Source organism: Apis laboriosa, unplaced genomic scaffold (assembly GCF_014066325.1).
Source record: "Apis laboriosa isolate Shangri-la unplaced genomic scaffold, ASM1406632v1 scaffold1_cov151, whole genome shotgun sequence".
Taxonomy (NCBI): domain Eukaryota; kingdom Metazoa; phylum Arthropoda; class Insecta; order Hymenoptera; family Apidae; genus Apis; species Apis laboriosa.
This window is the reverse complement of record NW_025222279.1, coordinates 3,690,144-3,714,881: the sequence shown is the minus strand read 5'-3', so window position 1 is coordinate 3,714,881 and position 24,738 is coordinate 3,690,144. Positions and strand designations below refer to the sequence as shown.

At 33.0% G+C, this 24,738-nt stretch overlaps 1 protein-coding gene across 3 annotated transcripts in view; it reads right to left on the bottom strand.

Moving 5' to 3' along the window:
• The window catches only part of LOC122712417 (galanin receptor type 3-like), a 56,124-nt gene that overhangs the window by 7,730 nt on the left and 23,656 nt on the right, over positions 1 to 24,738 (bottom strand). For 2 of the 3 annotated variants that reach the window (XM_043932088.1, XM_043932091.1), the window contains exons 2-3: positions 3,772 to 4,015; positions 1,049 to 1,245 (exon numbers count right to left, since the gene is read on the bottom strand). In XM_043932088.1, the coding sequence (XP_043788023.1) occupies positions 1,049 to 1,245; positions 3,772 to 3,873 (299 nt within the window). In that variant the 5' untranslated portion in view covers positions 3,874 to 4,015. The remainder of the gene's footprint in view (positions 1 to 1,048; positions 1,246 to 3,771; positions 4,016 to 24,738) is intronic. The other variant, XM_043932090.1, reaches the window with a different exon arrangement.

Here is a 24,738-nt window from a genome sequence, read left to right as displayed (position 1 = left end):
CATGCATTAAAGATGAATTAAATTATTACACGAATTAAATTACAAATAGGATAACAAATCTAATAGCAATATCTATTTTATACGTATATTCGTATCAATATCTGAATTAATTTAAAAGTTACAATAGTTCAAAGAAGACAATCTTTTCTCTCCATTTCAAAGAGTATATCCCTTACAAACAAATAAAATAAGAAATCATTCATTAAAATTCCATTTTATAAAAAAAAATAAAATTGAATTGATTCACAAAATTTATCTTATTATTTTCAACTTTATCCCTCCACTCGATCTATTTCACAAACGAATAACGCTTGCCGAATAACGTTATCCCTCGCATCATAGAAATTTTTATTATTAACAACCGTGCTGACGAGAAGAGGCTAAATTGGCGCGAAAGAACTGGCCCTTCTACCGTTGTTCATTATCGATAAACGGCGCATAGTCGAGAGATATCGTGCCGTTTACACGTTTCTAGGGATGCAATTTGAAGGAATGTTGGTCCTTCTCTTCCTCTGGAATCGTAGATATGAGAAGCGTATGGATGGTACGTCGAAAGGTTTCTGATTGAATCGAAGATCTGGTGTCGGTTGACGGGCAAAGAGATATCGGGGTTGAATGGTGGAAACCCATCTATTGACATCTTACGTTGAAAAGCTTGCCAGCTTTGTACCACGTAAGAATAGTCGAACGCCACCGAATCGAACTCAATTTTTCTACCTTGTATTATGAGGGATAAAAGACTTCCTATCTCCCCCATATCTCCACCCTTTCTATAGCCCAAAAATGGCGTAAACGGTTTTTAGATACGCTACCTAGATGAATCGATGAGTGATTGTTTGCATTGTCTTGCATTTGATTGCCGAATTTGTTCAATGTTTCCCTAAAAAAATATTATTTTTATCTAACAAATTAAACTTGAGACATTCGTTTCATCGAATTTTTATTTTTATCTCTTATTTCTATTTCCATTTCTTTTTTTTTTTTTTTTTTTTTTTTATTTAAAAATAACACGGCGAACTTTAAAGAAATTTAATTTATAAAAGCTCACCTGTCGCAATTCAATCCAGTCACAGTCCAGAGGGCGACCGGATGTAAGAGGGCCAAAAGGAAACCGTGTAGGACGCACCAGGTGCCGGCGATTGGCCAGGAACCAGTGGTAAAGATCAGTAATATGAGGCACACAGCCGCCTCCACCGCGCCCAAGTGTATCAACAACAAAGTATTGGCGGTTTGTTGCTGCTGCGTCTGCGGACATCGGTCGCGATACACGAGGTTAACTTGTTAAATAAACTTTTCTTGGAACGATCAAAACTTCCCCTACACCGTGCAATCTTAATTTCCAGCTGGGATCTTGTAATTTAAACTTTTCTGCTGTTGGCGCGTGATCTCTCTCTCTCTCTCTCTCTCTCTCTCTCTCTCTCTCTCTCTCTCTCTCTCTTTCTCTTTCTCTTTCTCTTTCTCTTTCCTTCGTCGACTTTTCTACATTGTGAGGAGAAATAACTATGGCGGATTAAAAGATGAATTTAAACATCATTGTTCTTATTCCAGCGTTTGCATAAATAAAGATATTTAAATTGATTTAATTGATTTGTTAAATTACGAAATTTGTTTTTATTTTTCTTATTCCGAATAGAATTCGTGGAAATCGAATAAATTTTTACGCTTACAAATATTATTTTTAATTCTCGTTTATTTTATTTTTATTGTTAGATGGAAAGAATTTTATAGAAGATAAGAAGGTAGGGAAGATAAAGTATGGTGAGATCTTAAAAAATATGGAGTATAAAGAAAAACCGTATAAAATATAAAAATATGAAATAGAAGAAAGAATTTTATGAAATATCGTGAGATCCAAGCCTTCATATATAAAACAAAGCGAAAGATAATAACATCAAGAAATCAAGAGGGCGCCTTTTCAAAGAGCAGGCTTTTCTCGATCGAAAGTTCGAATCTCTCGAGGATTTCTACATATAAAATATAGAGATACAAAATAGAATTCAATTTAACGTTTATCATAATTTCATCGACCAACGATTTCTATCCAATTGTTACATAGTTGCATGAACAGAGACGCACACATATAGCATAAATTAAGAATAAAAAAAAAAAAAAAAAGGAAAAAGAAACGTAACAACGATTCCAAGTTTCTTTTGATCGATAATGTACACGTACTGTTCAACAGCAATTTTATTTGCCGTATTCGAAACGTATTCACGTGAAACAACTCGAGTAAATCCTCGAGGAGCGAAGAAAAAGAACGCATTTCACGCGACCTAGTTCACCGACTGTCATTCAACGTAGTCGGCCTTCGATATTACATCGAAAAGCATGCGATCTCTTCCAACCTCGTGCGGGTCAACCTCTGTGTTGTTGAAACTGCCATGGTCAGTCAGCGGCACCCACTAAAATGGATCGCGTAAAAGCATAAGGCTATTTTCAGGCTGCGGCCATTTTCCTTCCGCGGGGAAGGTTTCATTTCTTCGCCGAGAAATGTGTCATGCTTGCGAAAGGAGTGGCCCTCTCTTTTTCCATCCAAAGAAAGCCGTTTTAAAAGGCGGGATTAGACGCACGAGCGGAAAAATCTCGCGAATCAGTTCCTTCGAAAGGAATCTTAACCCTCTCGTATTCTGGAATGGCATGAAAAGGATTCTACTAAAAAAAAAAAAAAAAAAAAGCTCTCAAAGAATTTTGTAACGGGATAAAGAAAGATGGAATTAGATATCCTTGTTTCTTTGTGCGTGAAGAATTTAAAGCTACGATCCATTTTTATTGAATAAAATTGGAATTTCATTTTATTGCGTAATTTTTCAATTCAGCTCATTCTGAAAATGCACTTTTTTTTTTTTTCTAAATTTTTGTAAAGGCTATAAGAAATATTAATTATTAATAGGATCTCGAAGAAACAATATCTTATATATTTTTGCGTATTTTTTTATTTCTTATTCTTAAATATTTTTAACTTGTTTTTTTATTTTCAACTCGATCTTTTTTTTTTTATTTTTGATTAAACGATGAATCTATAATATATCTAATTGGATCGAGATACAATCAAAAATAAATAATAATGCAATCAGGATCAACATGTATACTCAACCAATGCTATAATTTCGATTCTATTCGAAAGTTTTCGATTCATTAAAGAATTGGATTTTTCTAATTCTAAAATAGAAATTCATTGATATCAAAACGTGAAGCTAATAAATTTCTCCATTTATCGTACAGCATTTCATACGCTATCAAACTTCATTATGTGCCCTTTGTCTCCGATAACACGGCCATCAAGGAAGACCGATAGCCTATTGAATAATTCCCTGAGCGTCGGTGATCTATTGTCTATTGCAAACAGCCATCCTCTTTTCTCTCAAGAATTTGAAGTTTTAAATATTATTTAAAAACCTGTAAATAATTTAAATTTCTCAAATTTCTATGGATCTCTTTATAGAAAAATAAATGGAAAACGTATATAATATAATTCTTTTAGAATTAAAATTTTTAAAAAAATTTAAATTTCCTTAAAAAAAAAAAAGAGAGAACGCTTTTTACTACTATGTAATAATAGAATAAAACAAAAATCCCTATCCATTGAAATTAAGAGAAATAAAAATGAAATGAAGAATCGTCGAGTGACAACACGATTATAAAACTTTTATTATTTATTATCGTCGCACAAAGAAATAATACCAAATAATTACCAAAAATTACTTTCATATTCTCACACTACCTCCAACACATATAAATTATTTATCAGTGGCATTTTTTTTTTTTATTCACCTGTTTACCCAGCCCGAGAACCACGAGGAGTACGTAACCGTTTAAGAAAAGACCCAGAGCAGAAACGAGGACGAGAGGCACGCCAAAGGCCCAAGGGACCATTCCTCTTGGATCCCGCGTGATTCCTGATCCTCTTCGAAGATGGCTGCCCCCGATGGATGGAATTCGATCGTCGTTGCTCAAGTGTCGTACCTTTGATTCGCCGCGATACACGGTACCGTGATGGCGGGTGCATCTGAAACATCTGACACCACGCTCATTGTATCGATCGAATTAACTCCCGTGAATGTATTAATTAATTAATTATTTTCTACCAGTGTGTACATCTCGATTTCACATATGAATTATAATAATTCGGTTAACGCTTGATTTAATATAATATAATCTCACGTTCGATATAATATCGAATCGTTGCGAAAACTTTGGAACGATTTTTATCCGCATTGATCGATGATCTTTGATTAAAATATATAGTCGTGTAGCGATGAGTTTTTTTGATTAAGAATTTTATCTTATTATTTTGAATCTGGTATTTTTTTTTTTTTTTTTATATATATATATTTCTTCTATTTCTTAATAGTGTATAGTATATAGATTATTTTCAATTAAGGTTGTGTTACGTTCGCAGATTTTCATATCACTTTGATCACATTGAAACGACACCGTTAAGAAATCCAGCACGAATTATTCCTGATAGCCTAATAATACGTAATTTTGGCGGCGAAACACAAAATGGGATTGGACGGGATATTAGAGAACGACGTGTGCGAATGACTATCGAGTTTTTGGGCTAATTTGAACGTTAATTATTCAACGACCGATTCGATGCCGGAATTATGCGATTGCGCTCCTCGCTCCTACTGTTCTTCGAGGATATAGGATACCCATGTGTGTGCCGATTCTGAATTGTCAATCAATTGGTGTTTTCGCTCAGATCAAATGATAATTCTTCCGCATCGTGAGCGAAAAACGTCATCTTGTCGTTCGAGATATGAGTTCGAAACTGGGGAGAAATCTAGGGGAGCACGATCATTTAAAATTTTACATATCTGTATTACGTTTTCAAACAAAATTAAAAAAAAAAAAAAAAAGAATAAGAAAGATTCGTTTGAAAGATCTTCGAGAAGATTCGTAAAAGTTATTCATTGGAATTTTCTTAATACGCAAATAAAAGTTTACGAAGAGAGTGTTAGAAGTTATGGATTCTACAAATATTCTACACGTTTCCACCACGATTCTTGGTATCGATTCATGAACGAGGTATCGGTTTGGTCAAGGCCGTTACGGAGGGACACGAAAGGTCATCAAGGTTGCAAGGCGAAATTCTCCACCAAATATGTCAATTAACGATGCCGGTTACGGAGGGGATATATTGAATAATACATTAGTTGTTGCAGAAACGAATATAGTAACGATCTGTCTCCAATTTAACTTGGAATATTGCATTTTAATCCGATTCGTTACGCGGTACGAATAGAAGGAGGCAGAATGTTAAACATTCCTCTACGTGCGACCATTTATGGTAGCTTCACTTTTGATAGATACGAATCAGCGTCGATGCAAAATGAAATGGAAGAGAGAATGGGATTGACTTTCTTGAATTTAATTTCGAAGGGAAGAAATTGCTCGCTGGTTCGACGATCGAGTTGTTTAAAAATACAATCGAACGCGTTCATTTAATTATTCAATTCAAATTAAAAATTTCGTATTCCCTCGAGTTCAAAAAGTTCAAGAAGGGGGATTTAAATTTATAAATTCAAAGATGCAGATTTAAATTTAAAAGAACTTTTTTTTTTTTTTTTTTATAAATACACACGTATTATAATACAATTTAAATCCACGTTCAAGAGTTCATGCAGTTAAATTTACTCACGCCATTTCAAATTCTCGCACGCTTTATTTTCACATCGTATATATATATGTATATATATATATATATATATATAGGAATTGACTCGGCGTTTATTTAACATGTCGAGTTCAAGCGCTTCGAATTAAATGGAAATGAAGGGGATTAGGAATGGAGACTCTAATAATGCTTTGTCAAAGTCTGAACTAACAAGTTTTAAGACTGTCGCACCAGGAACGAGGCCCTTGCGAGTAACATGGCGCAAACACGGCTGATCCGTGGTATGATAAGTGCCGCTAGTGAAAATTACAAGTGACGGCTCAAGGTAATGCTGATTAATCCGCTAATGCCTTTTCAGGGAGCAAACAGCGGATAAGACACGTTCATTGTAAATTCTGTTAATGAAAATCATTATTACATCCTCCTTCGTTGTTGCATTATCGTATTCGTTTAAACAAGATTCGAAAATTTGCGAATAATTTTAAACTTACATAAATTAACAAATATACAATGTATATATGATTTTTGTCAGCCCTCATTTTCATATAAATCAAGTATTCGTTCAAAATTTCGATTTTCACGAAAAATCGAGCTTTCGAATAATTTTTACTCGTTTTTAGAATCGTTGGTCAAAACTTACGACACTTCTTCCCGTAGGAAGAAGAACGAGAAGATTTCGTCGAATACGCGTAATGACGTATATTTCCCTTCCCATGAATATTGTTTTCCGGATCACGAGCAGCCAGTCGACAGCATAATTTGGTTATGCTTCCATTCAGCCAGTTCCATTATCGACCATTAGCCGGTTTCAACCTTTATATCGAGACAACTCTCGCGGTACTGTACTTCAATCGTTCCTCGCTCCATCGGTATACAGATTTAATGTATTACTCAGATGCGTAGGTATTAATGTATGAGATGTTCAATCGTTCTTGTAATCCTATCCTTTGTTATCATCCTTTCAAAGTTTCTTAATATTAATAGGAAAAACTGACCGAAGCAGATAAAAATTAATTTAAAAAAAAAAGTCATCAATCTTTCTCGTTTTAAACCTCGTTTTTCCTCTTTCAGACTCCTTAATAAAAGAAGAGATTACACATCTGGTGTCGAGTAGGTGTTAAATATGATGAGGAAAAATGTTTCACAACGGCATAAGTTTTCATTCACTTTGATACCATCCACACAGATACCACGGAACCATCATCGCGTTTCTTCTTCCGAGAAGATTTTAAAAGGTTCGCTAAATTAACTTTTCAGATTCTTCTTTCTTTTTTTTTTTTTTTTTTTTTAATTTTTCTAATATTCATTCAGAAGAAAAAAACGATGATGATGAAAACTTGATTGAGGTTTACAAATACGAGAAAAGAAAAGAAAGAAAGTATTTGAATATTTTATGAATGTTTTATGGGGTTTTCATATGGAATTAAGTTTTTATGGGGTTAATGTATCTTCATCTCGACCGCATATTTCAATAATTAATCGCTAACACGATTATCACATTTCATCTCGTATCTTACATCACCATCCCCTTTTTTCCCCCAAGACTCTTCTCGATCATTCCCTTAAATAAAAGATATTTTATCACAGAGTCACGGAGAATATGGGTCACTTCTTAAGTATCCAATTATGGATGTTGAACAGAGCCAATTTATCATAGGTTAAGAAAAATATAAGGGACAAGTAGGAAAATGAATTCGATTTTGCCATTAACGAAATCGTTTTTTTTCATTCGCCTCTGATAATTAATTGAAACGTTTCCTCGTGCCGATAATACGAGTTAAGAGTGTACGAATCGAGAGCGTGGACGTGTGAAACGAAGATAAACGGAACTTTAAACGGCGGATTTACAGGGAAATCTGGGGAAAGGCGTCAAGTCACGCGATATTAATCGCCTTCCGTTTTCGCATTCAGTATTTCCCTGGCAGAGTAGCTTTTGCCCGTGGCGAATTGAAAAATCGAGATTTCCATGCGAAAGGTGGGAAATGAGCGTGAAACGAATGAAAAGGATCTTCTCGTCTCGTCGTTTTTTCGATACTTTAATCCCTAATTTCTCTTTCAGAAAATAACGAAATGATCCTTTTTTTTATCTCGGTTCCTTAATGTCTCCGTCTTTTTTTCCCCCCCGAGAAAGATAAAATCAAAGGTTTACATATTCTTTTTCGAATTAAGAGAAATATTTCTTGGTTAAATTAACTGGTTTCAATAGGATAAAATAACGGGACAGGAGTCACGAAATTACGCGGGATGTGTTCAGATTTTCTTGATCGAGGTGAATGGAGGAGGAACGTGATTTTCATAAAATTGATCGTATTAATGCGGTGTATACCGTTCGAACATGAATCACGATCCATTGAATGCTCATTAGTGATTTCTCGCATAGTGATAAATAATTATTTGGTGATGCGAACCTATTCTTCGTTAATTTGTCTTAAAAAAATAAGAACAAAGGAATCGTTACTTTAAAGAGAGTCTTGTTTATTCTTGCTTCTTGCTACTTATAAAAGTTGTTTATAAATAATTTATCAATCTTTATTTATTTCTTTATAAGAAATATATAGAAAATAATATAAAAAAAGAAATTCAAATCTTCATTAAACAGATGGATATAATTTGTAAAATAAAATATATAAATATATATATATAGATCTGTGCAAATCTTTTGAAACACTTTTTTTATCTTCAATATCACCATGATACTATTTCAAGATTCAAAATAATGTAAATAACATATTTTCCTCCAATGGCATACACATCCTTAATTATATCTCGCATCCCCAACATATTTAATCATCCCTTCCAATTTGCAAAGAAAATTTCGAACGATTATGAAAGAAAGAAGGATACAAAATAACTGGTCGTAGAAAGTTTTCTCATTTAATGCTTCTTCTTATCGTGCGAAAAGCATCGAGCTTTAAGGAACGAAAGCGAAGGTTCATCGCATGGTAATGTTTACGGGTATATCAAGGGGTACCATTGCGAAATTCCTTTCCATCGAATCACGTTCCATCGAAGTTTCATCTGTTTGCTCTGGAACGCAACGACGAAATATTGGTCACGTAGGGAAAGTTTAGAAATGAATGGTGGCCCGTACAGATCGAAACGTGGGCCGCAGATTTTTGCGAGATTCTGGCAAATGCTTTTTTTCCTTCTTTTTTTTGCCAGATGGCTCACAGACGTGGAAACAATTGATTGTAAATAAAACAGGGACACAAGAAACGAAAGGGGAAACGAAATTGATTTTTATCGATCTGACCAAGGGATTTTGAAATAAATAAATTGGTTTATATTTTTTTTTCTACGTGCATTCGAATAGAACGTGATATTAAAGATAAATATATATATATATACATTTATAAATTTATAAATAATTCAAAACGACGCCTGTAAAATTATCGTTTTAACGATTTGTGGAATCCAAGAACGGATTAAATTTAAAGCTTACTTCGAACACTCGTCGTGTTTAACATATCGTTTGAAATATTATGTTTCTTATGCCTTTCTTGCGAACATCAATTTGCCAAAGAAAACGTCATATCGCGAAATTTAAAGCTTATTTCGAACAGCTTTAAAAATTTAAAGATTATTTCGAACATTCGTCGTGTTTAACATATCGTTCGAAATATTATGTTTCTTATGCCTTTCTTGCGAATATCAATTTGCCAAAAAGAACGTCATATCACCAAATACACGATGAAAATTGCAATATGATGAATAGAATATTAAAACGATACACTAATATAATTGGTTCATATATTAGCGAGAAAAACAATGATTGGAGCTAGCGATAGATGAGAATACAACAATTTCGCCAACATTCAAACGCGATACAACACCATTTTATTTCATACTTTTGTTATCAAGCTTCGAACGAGTCGAAAAAAAAATTTGCACTGAAAATATTTCATCGACAAATGAAATCGCGAAATAAACGCGAATAATAAATGTTCAAATTCGCGTTGTATTATATAATCGAGAGAAGGAACGAGATCGATTTAAAAAAACACGGGAGGGAAAAAAATTTTTTAACAAAAAAAAAAAAGAAACTCTTCTTCGAAATTTACTCGATTCGATTTATCAGAATCGAGCAAATATTCCCCCAAGGGGAGAGCATATGGTCGAGCGAGAACTCCCTATCGATCTTCGTCGACGTTCCTTCGCCTTCGATCGCCACCCTTTCACCTCGTTGTGCAAAATGTTCCGCGCAACAAGTACTCTAAACGACAAACGACGCTCGAAGTTTTCGTCATTTTCTTTTTTTTTTTTTTTTTTTTTTTTATATTAGAATGCAAAACGATATTTTCATAACAAAAGCGGAAATTTCGATGAAGAAGATCTTCGATACTCTTTCCGACAGATCTCACAAAATTGAAAGAAAAATTTTTATTTTATAATTACTCTTTAACTCCACTTGCTTATTTATGCTTCGATAAATTTTTTTTGAGAATATATATATATATAACATCTTGAATAATTTAAAAATTATTTCGCACAATCACAAGTTATAACAAAAATGAAGATTCGATTGGAACGTCAGAAAATCGAGTTATCAATCACCTTTCCATTTCATTAGCTAAAAAGCTCTTATGAGAAGAACGTGGAATGTCAGAATGCATCATGAGTTTATTTCACGTTTGCCGGCTCAACTGTGCCTCTCAAAATTCCTAAATAGAGATCGATCGAACGAACGGAAGCTATTGAAATGAACTGCATATCGAAATAAACTGTTTTGCCCGTTTCGAAATTTTTCCTTCCTCGCAATCGATGTTCAAAATATCTTCCGTTCAATTTCAAAATATCAACGGTGGTCAGTAATATTAACGTAAAGAGTTGGCCTCGAAAACGTGGTCCATCCGAGATCTCGATAAAGAAACTCGATTTCACCGATTATTTCCGTTCATCGTGAAACCGCATCGTGAGAATTCTCTTCGGTCAAAGTAGTTCGGTCGAATGGGATAGAAGAGGAAGAAAGACGTGTACGTGCGAAAGACGAGTATGGAGGGACGATTTAGGAGAGGGCTGTTGCCTAACCACTTTCATCCTTTATGCCTGCGGACTGACTGGTCCTTGAATGAATAGTCATTCGAGTCGAGTGCTTCTGCTCGAGATTGAGAGTGTCGAGCAGCGTGTGTATATACGGATGGCGTGTATAGTGGTTTACGGGATGTTTTATTGATCTGCGTTTGTGAATGAGGGGTGGAAACAATGGGAGGATTTCAATAGATGAGGATGAATAACACCCGAGGAAGTATGAGGCGTAGTGACAGTAAACAGTAAGTATTCCAGTTATCTTTCAATCCAGAATTTTGTTACGACTGCATCGAATAATTGAGTTTCTTGCTTAATGATATTGGCTGGATACTCGAGAATTTTTTTAAGATATTTTTTTTTTTTTTTTTTTAAGATAAATTACGTTTAATCGCGCGTTATGCTATTTCCAAGTTTCAATTTAAACCCCTTCCCCTCCTCCTACTCTTGAAATTGCACGAAGTAAAGGCATCCTGTTAATAATATATGTATTATTGGCCTCGTGAGGGATCGTTTTCCAATTCAATTTAACTCCGGAAGAGCTTCTTCCTATATTTCTACAAATTTACCCGAAGAAGCGAAATAACGTGGAAGGGAGGAGGGGGAGGAGGGAAAAATTTATCGACCGACGATTGAACGGGTGAAGAAAACGGGTGATGCGAGATTGTCGGTCAATATTTATTTTAGGATAGATTAGATTGTAAATATTTAGTTTCAGGGAATTAGAAGTGTGAAGAATATTTGAAGAGTATATGCTCGAGAATATTCCACCCGTAAAAATAATCATGTTGAATAAAGAAAAACAGAGTCGAGGGAATTAAATATCTTATATACCTATAAGATACATTGAATGTTCATTTAACTCGAATATCGGATTTTTTTTTTTTTTTTTTTTACAAATTTAAGAGTCAGTTATACTAAACTCAAACGTATACGTGAACGAAATTGGAAGTCTTCTGATCCACTTCGAAACGCAGAACTCGCGAAAAAGGAATTTAACACGATTAGCAAACAGAAAGCGTCGTTTATCTTACTTCTGTTTACCTTGTTCCCTTTCGTTAAATCTATATTTGCCACTCCTATCCGAAAACGACAGCGAGTGATTAATCGTGATCGAACGAGGAACGAGCATCGAACGAGGGTGGAAAAAGAAGAAAGAAAGAGAGAAAGAAAGAAAAAAAAAAGGAGAAGGGAAGACAGAAAAGCGTCGCGTGTACGAACGATGGAATTCTTCTTCTACGTGAAGTTGGGCGAGGGAGTAAAAGAGGAGGGAGAAAAAGAAGGAAAGAAAAAAAGGGAAATAAACGGTCTCGATCCTCCCCCTCCCCCAACCGAGGAGTCGAGAGCAGGCAGCAGTTTTTATCGACGACCGTGCTCGCGTGATCGTGGCGAAGGGGCGAGTTGGCGCGAGGAATCCCGGTTAACGCAAAGAAACGGACGAGTCCAGGGAGAGAGACTCGGACAATTTGCATCGATCCGCATGGAACGAAACGCGTCACCGGTGAAATTAATACGAAATTCCTAAATGCGTCGCTCGTGACCCAGAAAATCGAGGTATCGAGGACGTGGCAAGGCGCACACGCAATTTGACCATGAATTCCTAACCAGCGATTCGACATTGTTTCCATTAATAGAGGCGCGTTAATAAGAAAACATAATTGTTAGAAATTATCTTAACATAATTGTTAGAAGGGACTTATTTGGATATACTCATTATTCATTATACTTTTATATCTTTACAAGATCTATATATGATTTCGTAAAAAGGAAAGAAATTGTTCGTTCAACGTACTTATATAATACTCGTGACGAATCCTCCGAACTTGATCGTCTTCCCTCGATAATCATAGAAATCGTACGAACGTGAAAAACAAGGTTCGTGAATCGTGAAAAACAAGTCGAAATTTCTTTCCCTGAACTCTCTATGAAACTTCAAAATGCGCATCCCTTGAAATCCTTCATTGTGCCGGATCATTTTGCAATTCTATTCCGTGAAATTCGTAAAAATACGACGAGGAAAGAGTATATCGATTCCGACTATATACTATATATATATATATATATATATATATATATATATATACATTCGTCACTCGTCGCCTTCCTCTTGGAAAGATCGTAGAGAAAGTTAGATCGGAAGAGAGCGTGGAAGGAGATGAAATCGAAGGAAGGAAAAAAGAAAAACGCTTTCACCGAGGTGGAAAATCTCGTCTCTTCCTACGTTATTAACCCTCGAACCGATGCTCTCCGTTCAAAAGGCGAAAATACCGAAATACCGTCGGGAATACCGAAAGGGTGGCATCGTCGGGGTGACCGAGGGACGGCGTGCTAGCTAGCATCTGTTAACGAATTTCCTGTGGTCCATCGGCCAAAAATGGCCCCCTTATAGCGATTGGGGCGATGGACAAAGCGTTTTGATCGTAGGTGCGACGCGGTTAATGAACGAAACGGTTGTTTGATCTTTGGAGGGGGGAGGAAAAAAGGAGAAAGAGAGAAAAAAAATCTTCCTTCGATCGGGGTGGATCAAATTTGGGGTGGAAAAAGCTTGGGTTCTAACTCGATGCATCGTTGTTGCGCGGGGATTGGTATGGGGGAAACTCGATTAATAATGAAGTTCGAAGTTACAGGACGTCGTTAATGTTGAATTAGGGGCGTGGAGAGCTTTGAGTTGTCGGAAGCTACTAATGCAATAATTGCAGTTGTGGAAGTTTCAGATCGGTGCATTTAACTACCTTAACCCTTGCCAATATCGGCAAGTTTTAGCAGAAATTATTTTATTGAGCTCAAAGTTGACCTAATATTGTATTGTATTTTTCCCTTTTCTCTCTCTCTCTCTCTCTCTTCTCGATTCATTCAATTCCTCAACGAGGACGAGACAAATATCATAATTGGAAAATCGTGAAAAATAATAAGATTACAAAAGAGGGATAAAAATCTCGCATGAAGACGGCATGTTTCTAAGTGTTTCACACGCGCCTCTCTAATTCTCTGATTAATGGTTTTAAAAAAATGCCATATTGCACACGACCACACGCGTGGCCGTGCATTTTAATATTCGCGCGACGATCCTCCGATCCTTCCATCCCCGGGCGTAATTGCCTGGGAAAATTCAATCCATTAACGCCTCGCCGCCGAAAAAAAGTGGCGAGCACGAAAACGAGAAAAAAAAAAAAAAAAAAAAAAAGGGAGGAGGAAAAGAATGATTGAAGCGACGAGAAGAGTCGAAGTGGAAAGAATCGTAGAATCGCTTTGGGAAACGAGCATCCTCCCTTAAATAACCATTTTAAAGTAGCCTCGGTCGTTTCGCGACCACGTGAAATCTCTCTGGTCGAAATTTCATCGCGTTAAAACGGTCACGTTGCGTCAACACCGGTTGAAGTATTACCATTTCCAAGTGGTACGCCTGGAGTTTGGAAGGCTGGATAACTGAACCGTGGGTTGAGTAATCGCTTTTGAATTACGGTGTACGGTGAATGGAGAATAGAAAAGTTTGGTCGTAATACTCTTAGGAGGGCCACTCGCGCGACACGTGCAACGTTTGCAAGGGTAAACCGTTCCTTCAGTAAAAAAAAAACCCGATGGACTCGCTTTTGTCTCTTGCTTTGGTTAGACGGGGGACACCCCGCCACGAAACGACCAACGTTTGCCACGTGTTCCATGTGGATGTCGCTCGATGAAAATACACCCTTGTGAAAAGTTGTAAAAGATCTCACCGTCAACCTTTTGTAAGTCAATGAATGCAACTTTCGATGTGCAATCTGTTTTCTTTCCTTTTTTTTTTTTTTCTTTTTATCTTTTACGAGTGAGTGTCCGTTGAAATTTGTTGGAATAGTTCAAAAGAGAATAGTTCGAAAAGAAAGACTTTCTTTTTTCGCGTTAACGGAGAAATATATATAAATATATTTGTCTGAATATATTAATCTTATGCAATATTTTTTTTTTATATTTTAATTAGTATTATTTTTCTCAAATTTTATCGAGATAGTATAGAGTGTAAAAAGATTTTGAGAATTAAATTCATAACGTTATTGGATCTACTTTTATAATTACATATAAAATTACATATAAACCAAAATGGTTTATGATTCATGATTAAGGCAATCTCGTTAAAGCCTCTAAATTTTTTTTAAATATTTTATGAACTCTTGATGTCAATGTTTGTGCAAGCATAAACAGATTACATTTTACTTAAGGGATTCAGTGGATACGAGCAGAAACTCTATTATGCTTGAAGTGCACTGCCTCTCAAAGGCCTGACATCATCTAACCCCTAATGCTGTACATTTTTCACTCACTTTTGACAACGGAGAAAAGACGAAAATATTTGCCTGCAGTGTAACACATTTATATCATATATCCCTTCGCTATTATTCAAAATATATTTATTCAGATTTTTTTGAAATTCAAATTAATACACGTATTATTAATTGGAAAAATGTTATTCCATCTTTGATAAGGGCTTGGTCGATTGAATCCCTTATCAAAGAGATATCAAACTTTTTACATTTTATGTCACGAAAGAGTAACTAGGTTGAGATCGATTCATTGATGTGCATACGTAATCGAATCGAATTTTCTAGCCCGCTTTTTTCTTTTATTTTTATTTTTAAATAATAATACTTTTCAATTTATTTAATATACCGCTAAAAATAATTTTAATTCTCTCTCTCTTTCTCTCTCTCTCTGATTCCATGAAATATCTTTTTAAGCGTTTAAAATATTGATTTTAAATATTTATGTTTAAACGAACATGGAAAAAACGAATAAAACTTTTTACAATACGCCCACAATACGTTAAATGGTGTCCAGTTTGTTTTATTAAATTTATCTTACGCTTGCAAATATATTGTAAAAAAATTTGAGGAAACGTTACGACGCCATATATTTTACGTGCATTATATTATTTTCATAGTCGATAAAGTGCATATGTGGTGTACACGATGTCGTAAAATAATCGAAGCACGAAAGGATAAAACGAAGGGATAAAACGAATCAAGAAAAGCAAGAATAATGAGTTTTTTTTTTCAACTGATTCTGTTCAATAATCGAAATAACGATATTAACTTTTTACACCATTTGAGCAGGCCCCAAGGGAAACTCGTGTTGAAATCACTTCCATTGATTGTATCTACCTATTTTACATTCTATTTCAGATAAAAAGAGGATAGAACGAGAGTAATAATCTGAGTAATAAGCGTTACATCAGATCTGATGGAATATCTGATTTTAATAGTGGAGATGTTATTGGATATTAATTTGATATTTTCAAATTTTATAAATAGAATGTTTTATCGCATGAATCATTTTTCCATAACAATTCGAGTATACGATCGTATAGTAAAATCCGTAGCAATTTCGTAAAGATTGGTTCGTAAAGAGAATATTCTTGTTCTACTTTTATCAGTACTTTTACGTGCCATCTTTCGTTTCTTTGCTTTCGATTGAATCGTTACTGGCATCCAGTCGTAAAATCTCGTTGAATATTCAAACAGCAGAGTAGAAAACTACGTTGTTCCATTACTTATAGATAAATATTCACTCATAGATATTTGAGAAAAAGAGAAAAATCGAACAGGATTTTCGATATATCGTATTCGTCGTGTTAATTTTCAATACGATATTTCGATAGAAGAATTTCGTTTTCGCGTGTTAACAATAATTTTCTCTAGTATTTATTAAATTTCTTCATATTATTCAATTACTAAGAATAATTTGTTTATTATTAATCTTACAAATAAATAAAAGATTCAAAAAAATAGGAAAAAATAGGAAAGATAAGTATATAGAAAAAACATAATAAAAATATATTATGTAATTAATTAAAAAAATATTTCTCTTGCTTGCTAAATAATAGAATATACGGGACGATGAGGTAACGAGAAAAATTTTAAACAAACTGTCGCTGATGACGAGTCTTATCAATAACAGTCCTTGTGAAAAACCGACGCTTTTTATCTTCGCACGTATTCCTGCTTCATATCCCGACGAATTTGTTGCAACCCAATTTTTCCTTCTCTTTTTTTTTTCCTTTTTTTCTTTTTTCTTCCTTTTTTTTTTTTTTTTTTTTTTTTTTTTTTTTTTTTTTTTTTGTAAACGTTACAATAGCTCGCAACGATAAAAACGAAACGTTTGAACCACAAAGAAGAACCGAGAAATTGGAAAACAACTTCGATAAATCCGACGTGCAAGTTTTATTCATTTTTTTCCCCCTCGATATTTCGGTATCGAAATATTTTTCCCTCTAACTTTTCATTCTTGAATGAAATGGTCGAACTTTACAAATTTTAAAATAAAAAAAAAAAAAAAAAAAAAAAAAGAGAGAGAAAAAAAAACTTTCAGCCTCATTCGATTGATGTGTTTCGGTAAGAGAAATTGACGACCTTGAATACGAAAGGGTCGAAGGTCACCCCATACTACTATTTAGCGGATAAATTAAAAAAAATTATCGTCTCGCGTGCCTTCTTCTCTTCTCTGATTTTCCATCGGAAATGCCTCCTCTTTTTACGGCTTTTTTATTTTATAACGTTATTCACGGACTCGTTCTATGCTTCCTTCGCAATTACTCGCGAATACTTTTTCAAGAAAAACATCATCCCTTTATTAATTACTGCCACGATGTTGCGGCCATTATTTATTGGTTATAAACGCAAAAGATTCCATTTCCACGAAGGCAAGGAAATATTTATAATGTTATCGTGCAAGATTTTATTCTTACTTACTTTTAAGAAAGAATAACGATTACGATTGTTAAATGAATTTTAAAAAATGAATTAATTATATATAAGAAGGGAAGGAGTTTTATTATTATTCGATTTATTTTTTTTATTGGATCGAACATCGGCGAAGGAATATTTAAGCAGAAATATCAAAACGCATCCGACCTGGTAACCTTTCAGTTGATTCCGTGACGCTGCTTCTTTGGTAACAAATGACCGAAAGTTATCGAATCAGAAAGGGAAATTACTATGCAATAGAAAATCCCTCTTATCCATGCGGACGTCGTTACACCATCTTTTCGAGGGATGTGAAGTGAACAATTCAACAATCAATTTTTCATTCTAGACATTTACATCATTATTTATTTCAGTATATAATAATAAATTGTGTTACGTGTATTATGTATATATTTATTTATTATTCACAGTTAGAATTTTTTAAATTTTCATTATTATTATTATTCATTTATTATGTTATTATCTTCTGTCTCAATTTTATATATTTTTATCTTATTAAAGTGTGTAATATATAAGTAACGTTTCATTTATTATTAATATTTCATATCAATTACATTGACGATATTAATCGTTTATTTAAAAATTTGTTGTTTATATTGTCATATTAATTAAGTTACTGATTCGTTATTTATTATTTCTGTTGTTAATTAATACGAAACGTATCGAATATGCTTTTCAATTCGTTAATTATTTTTTTCTTTATTTTTATAATATTATTATTTATAAGGATAAAAATATTTTTATTATTTTCACAAGGATCATTTAAGAATCACTTTATGAAAATATTAATTATTGCGTTCAATATTTTTCCCGTGTTGAAAATGGAAAAAAAAAGGAAAAAAGAAATGAATTAAATTTTATTTATTTTTTATATATTGGATCGTTGTATAGAAATTGTTCTATGATAAAAAAATTATTATTCGAAACTTCATTTCTGTGTTCCCTGTTTTGCAAATTAACTCCTTTTAGAGGAATTGAAAATAAAATAAAATAATTTTTACGAAATTAAATTCGAAAGGGTGCGGTGAAAGAATGTTTAAATTTTTTAATTACAAAGTATTTTAAGTGAATACGCAATATTTCCCTATTAAAATAACTTTCATCGTTTTTCATCGTTCGTCATGAAATCAGGATCGCGAATAAAAACTTGTTTCAGTGAGTGAAATTAACTTTCTCTCGACGTATGTATCGTTAAACAAATATCACGACTTCCGATATCTATATAAAATATTATATCAATATCAATGTAAAATATTTTTTTTTTTTTCTTTAAATTTAAGATTCTAATATCATCATCATGATTAAAATTAACCACGCAAATACGAGTTTATAGATTTTTTATTTCATAAATTTTTTTTTTTATTTCATTAATCTTTTTCCTTTAAATTAAAATTTCAATATTATTGAAAGCAGATAGATAAAAGAAACAAAATTTTTTCAATTTTCATAACGAATATAGTTGAATCAATTTTTTTTTCTACTCTAGATATAAATTCCAATATCATTGTTAAAAAAAAGATAGACAAATGAAAGGAACAAATAAAAATTCTTTTTATTTCCATGGTAGTAATAATCCATTTTTTTTTTTTTTTTTTTAGATTTCAATTTATCGGTAAACTTCCACCAAAATAAAGACATTCTCAATCCTATTGTGCTCTTTTATTGCTAGTTTATCAAATGTCCATGTAACGTTTTCATTTTTCATCCTATCCTCATAGAGGATAAAAAATTATTCTCCGATTATTTTGTTTGTTAATTTTAAACGGATCATTTCTAATCTTTAATCTCTTTAATATCGTTTTATCGTTCATTGAATATTTTCTTTTCATTAAAAAATAATAATAATAATATCTTTCCAATTAAGATATTTAAAAATATATAAAGAAATTATTTTTATAAAAAATGAAAAGGAATTTCTTTTTTTTTTTTTTTTTTTTAATTAGACAATGAAGAATTCAAAAATTATGTCAGGGTTAATCCAAGATGGAAAAGTATTGGCAACAAACGTAAAACAATAATCGCGATGCAGTGCGTCACAGAGAACGCAACCGGATCCAATGCAGTCGCATGCCAATTGAATTTCGAAACTCGACACGGTACACGAGGTTGGAAAGGATTGATCGATACCCCCGATTTAATGGAATTACGGATAAAAACGACGGTTTAATCGCTGATGTTTCGAGGGTAGAAAGTAACCACGAGATTAAAAAACACGCTGAAGAAAATGTTAACTAACTCTTTTTATCAACAGTAAGTTAGCAACTCCACTTCTATTATTTTTTTCCTTTTAATCTTTAGATTTCTAAAAATTCTGAAAAAATTATTTATTGAAATATTTGCTTCATAATCGAATATATATTTTTTAAAATAATTATTAAAAATTATTAGAATGAGAAACGAGATTGATAATTCGAAGATTATTTTTCAATTAAATTATTATTTAATTTCGAAACAATAAAGTAAAACTTTTGTGGAATGTATAAACATCTTTATTGTTTGATATTCTATTCTTGATAAATAAATTTTTTTTTTTTGTGTATCGGATCGTTATTGGTCTTTATCGTTTCTATTTTTTTTTCGTTTTATCGCCATGCCTCATTCACCCTCTTCGTTTCACCCCTGATCGATTCACGGGGATTTTATTTCAGGCCAGGTGAATCGATTCATGACTTTTCTTGTCGTCCGTTTTAACGTCTCCGCTTTCTATAAAAGGTAGCAAATCGAAAGGAAAAAAAAAAAAAAAAAAAAGGAAAAAGAAAAAAAAGGCGTATAATTCGCGAATAAATATTCCGTCGAAACTTTTTCCAAGACGTATCGACGTGTCGAAATGACGGATAAACTTGTGAATCGAAAAAGAAACTGTGAAACATCGATAAATCAAAATTGAAGAATGTATTCGTATCTGCGAGAAAATAATATCTCTTCGAAATATTTTCGACGTAATTATTCCATATTAATGGTTACAAAAAAAATAAAATAAAATAAAATTGTTAAAAAATTTCTGATAAAGAAAAAAAAAACAGACAAGATTGGAAGACCTTTAAAACCATGGTGTTTTATTTGAATGAAACGAAAACTGAGAATTAATGAATTTACTCGATACGAACGGAATTCTAATTTCGTTAAGCATCTCTCTTCTTAACAAAAGAAGAGAGTTGAAAAACTGTTCATAATCTTGCTTGAATTTTATTGCCGATGAACCAGATAAAACTATTATCCTATAATCGCGAAAGAAGCTTTTAGAAATTCTAGAGCTGGTTGTTCGAGCTCGTACCCAACCGCTGCAGGCAAGGATCAGCTATAGCTGTCGTTTATTCATCATGCGACGAACTTTCTCGAGTTTTGAGCGAAGAAAGAGAAAATTCTGAAATTTGTTAAGAAAAAAAAAAAAAAAAAAAGATTTCATTCCAATTATTTTCATTACTAAAGCAATTCTAATCTTTCAATTAATTCTTAAGCTTCATTCATTATTCAATCACTATTCACGACGATGTTTTATTATTGCTTTTATTCTTTTATCCTCTTTTTCCACTTCATTTCTTGTTACGATTCTCTAAGAGATTTTCTTTAACGCGACGCGTGACGAAACGAGAAAGGAGTTTTTGAAATTAATCTGCGCTGCCCCGCGAGATAAATTAGAGAGAAAGATCGATCAATCTTGTGTTTCGATACGTATACCATCACGCAGACTATCACGCATTGCACGCCAACTACAAGTAAGTACGTCGTTAATAAGTTTTAATTAATGTCATTTCTCAGCTAAGTGTATACCAGTCAGAATACCTAATTATAAAATGTCCTCTGATCTTTGCCTGTGCACTCGATTAAATAAATAGTAGAACCAGAGAAAAGTTTGATTGACAGTTGACCCACGAGATCGCAAAGAATTATTCAACAGTCTCGATATCTGTACTTTCTATAAATATTTATCGTGTTGCAAAATATAAAATTTGTGGCATATTTAAATCACTAGATATTCTTGAACGAAAAAAATGGAAAGAGGTGTTTTGATCTTTCGATCGAGTGAGTGTAATATTATATAAAATTATCGATCACGATATAAAACATGAAAACTATATTTAGTTCGTAGCGTATACATACAGAGGGCAACATAAACGCAAAAATTCGATGACAGAGATCGAGAGATTCTTAAATGGCAGAGTTTCTTTCCTATTACTCGTTCAAAGGTCAGAATAAATTAATTTTCGATAATAGAGAAATCTAGGGATCCCCAGATACTTAAGAAGTCTTATCCATTACCAGGGAATTAATAGCAGAGTACGAAGTTCAAAAGTTGACATAAATAATTTTCGATAATAAAACTTTCCATATATACATAAATTTTCTATAATGGAAATTAATTTAAGCGACGTACGAAATTTTTAAACGAATATGATACATTGCACTTCTCTTAATTAAAATATTCGAAAATTTATTGAACAGTGGATAAAATTCACAGAGGATAAATTGTGTAAATAATTGGTACGTATTTTTCTTTCGATTTTAAACTTCTTATCATAATATACAAAGGATTATTCAAAATTACTATTTTTGATGATTATACAGATTCGAGAATGCGGATTAATAATTTTCGATAGAAATTTTGTCTAACTTGGAAATATTTATTAGAAGAAATGAGTTTAGCCGTCAAAGCATTTTGAAAGTCTGTAGATGGTACCTGCGAGGTGAAGTTCCCCTAGAGGAATGAAACTTTAATCAAAGAATTAACTACCAAATAACTTTTCTAAATTTCCGTCGAAATTTTTCTCTGTATTTTTCTCAGGTTGATGAGCGAGACAAAAAAAATAAATGAAAGTATAATCAACCGAAAAAAATATTTAAAAAATAATAAAAAATATTAAAAAATATTAAAAAATAATTTAAAAAATTTCTAAATAACGAATCGATTTGAATTAGAGCGAATACGTAAAATGCTCCGTTCGAAGAAAATTGTTCGAATTACTTCGAGCTACGTTGCAGCTCGTCAAAACAAACAGGGATGAAATTGTTTTTGAAAATCATCTCTTAGCAAGAGGTTGGTTTCTCGAGAAAGTATCCGGTTACTGTTCAATTAAATTCTACACCATTGCCATTGTTACGACGTTGTTACGAAATAGATTGAAGAGGATTTTTGTCACCAACGTGAAAGCTAAGCTTAATTGCTAGCATACTACCAACTTCTAATTCGTTAATAATTTCATTTCACTGTATACAAACAGATATAATACAAAATTTAATTCGTAAATACTAGATAGAAAGAGTAATAGACAATAAAATTTCGATGGAACAGAATCCATAGATTTTTCCTTATTACCAGAGAACTCGGTGAATTATATGAACAAGTTATGTAATTCGTGCCCTTGAGGTATCCAAGCTTCGCTGGATAGAAGGAAATCGACCTTCAAAAATTCATTTAGCGGAGAAAAATAATATCTTCAAAATTTATCGAGCGAATAAAGAACAAGGACGCCGGGCAAAATTCTGATTTGCATCTTCCGAAGAACGGACATGTCAAATTCTCGTTTCGAGATTATGGATGATGCATTCCTCCAACTTCCCATAACCGTATAGAAAAACATTTGGAAAATACGTATCTACATACGTGTAATTCGAATTTTCCCTTTTCGATTTTCGAAAAAGATATCAAGCAAGTAATACGAATAAAATCTAAAAACTCGTAGAAAACAATTTTCTAGGACGGAGAAATAACATTGCATATCGAAAAAAATATCCAAAACAATTCTATAAATCTTTTTCCTCTGATCGAGATCAAACTAAATTAACAATAAATAACTCCTAATGAAAAAATTAAAATGCTTATTGAAACGATTATTAGCGAATCCATTACGCGACCATCATCATCAACGGAGTTTCGAGCCTCCGTTTTAAGATGATCATCATAGCGCAAAAGGAAAATATAAGAAATATAACATATCTAGTAATTTTCACGTGGCATAAAGATAATCGAGGATAATCGAACGTGGCACGAAAGAATCGAGAAAATGATAGAACGGCTAGGATACGATACATGTGCGTAATTTCGAGACGATACACAAACACACGCACACACACATGGAGAGAGAAAGGGGGAAAGGAAAAATCGATCTGTCTTTATGCTTTCTCCAAGTTGTCTAATGATGCTCGATACGTCGTCGCTAACGAGCAATAACAAGCATTCGAAGGGCCAAAGGAATAAAAACAGTAATATAGCGGTACATATACGATTGGAATAATGGGAAATAAAAATCTTGGTGGATGTCTCTTATGGATTATAATAGCAATAACTTTTGCATTTAACCCTTTCGAAGTCTTGACATGTACTATATTATTATTATACTTCTTTTTTTTTTTAGAAAATTTATCTAGAAATCTAAGAATTTATCGTATTTTTATTTCAATTTCTTGAAAATTATATAGACAACTGTGTATGTGTATGTTTCGAATCAATTTAGGATAAAAAGAAATTTATTACCACATATATACGACGAAGCTTTTTCTTTCTCGATAAAATACAGTGTCTCTGCCGGAGAGTATCGCTGCCATTTTATAACTCTTCGAAAGATTTGAAAGAAGCATTTCATATCGAGCGATACGGCAAAACAGCGTTTCTCGTTATAAAGAATTAAAATTATGAAACAAAGAAGGTAATATGTTAAAATTAATCAATTATTCAATAAATTTAATAAATTAATGCAATGATTATATAGGAGAGATTCTTTTTTCTAAGAATTTTAATCTCGCAAGGAAGGTTAAAATCCAGAGATAAATAGAGTGGAAAAATTTCGAAGGGAAGGAAAACGTGCCAAGTGGAACATAAGTAAAAATGATTTTGACATTTAGTTAGACAATTATAGCGAGGATTCTCGGTTCCCCGAGGCTACTTCCCCGACTGCAAATCACGCCACAAATAACCCACTTTTACGATCACACCATATGCTTCGATTTGTCCCATTTGTCTCTACCATTCCCTCGTAAATTTACTCTTTTATCTCTTATCGTTAAAGTTAATATTTAATTTGCTCGAAATATTGAGATAATCCTCGAAAATAAACTTCCCAAGACCTGTTAGAATCTTGAAGAGAGAATTTTTATTCAAATTTTCGAAAAAAAAAAAAAACATTTATAATATACAGTTTCAAACAAATTTTAAATTTTACATACAAAACTTTCCGTTCCCTTCAAATTGACAACAATATATCAATAACTCATAATTCCTAAACAAGATCGACGTCAAAAGAGTATATATATTCTATTTCAAGAATTCCCTATTCCAGAATAAAATCACGATTTACTTTTTGCGCCCTCTGTGAAATAAAATCAATTGAAACGAAAACGTTCTCTCTCTCTCTCTCTCTCTCT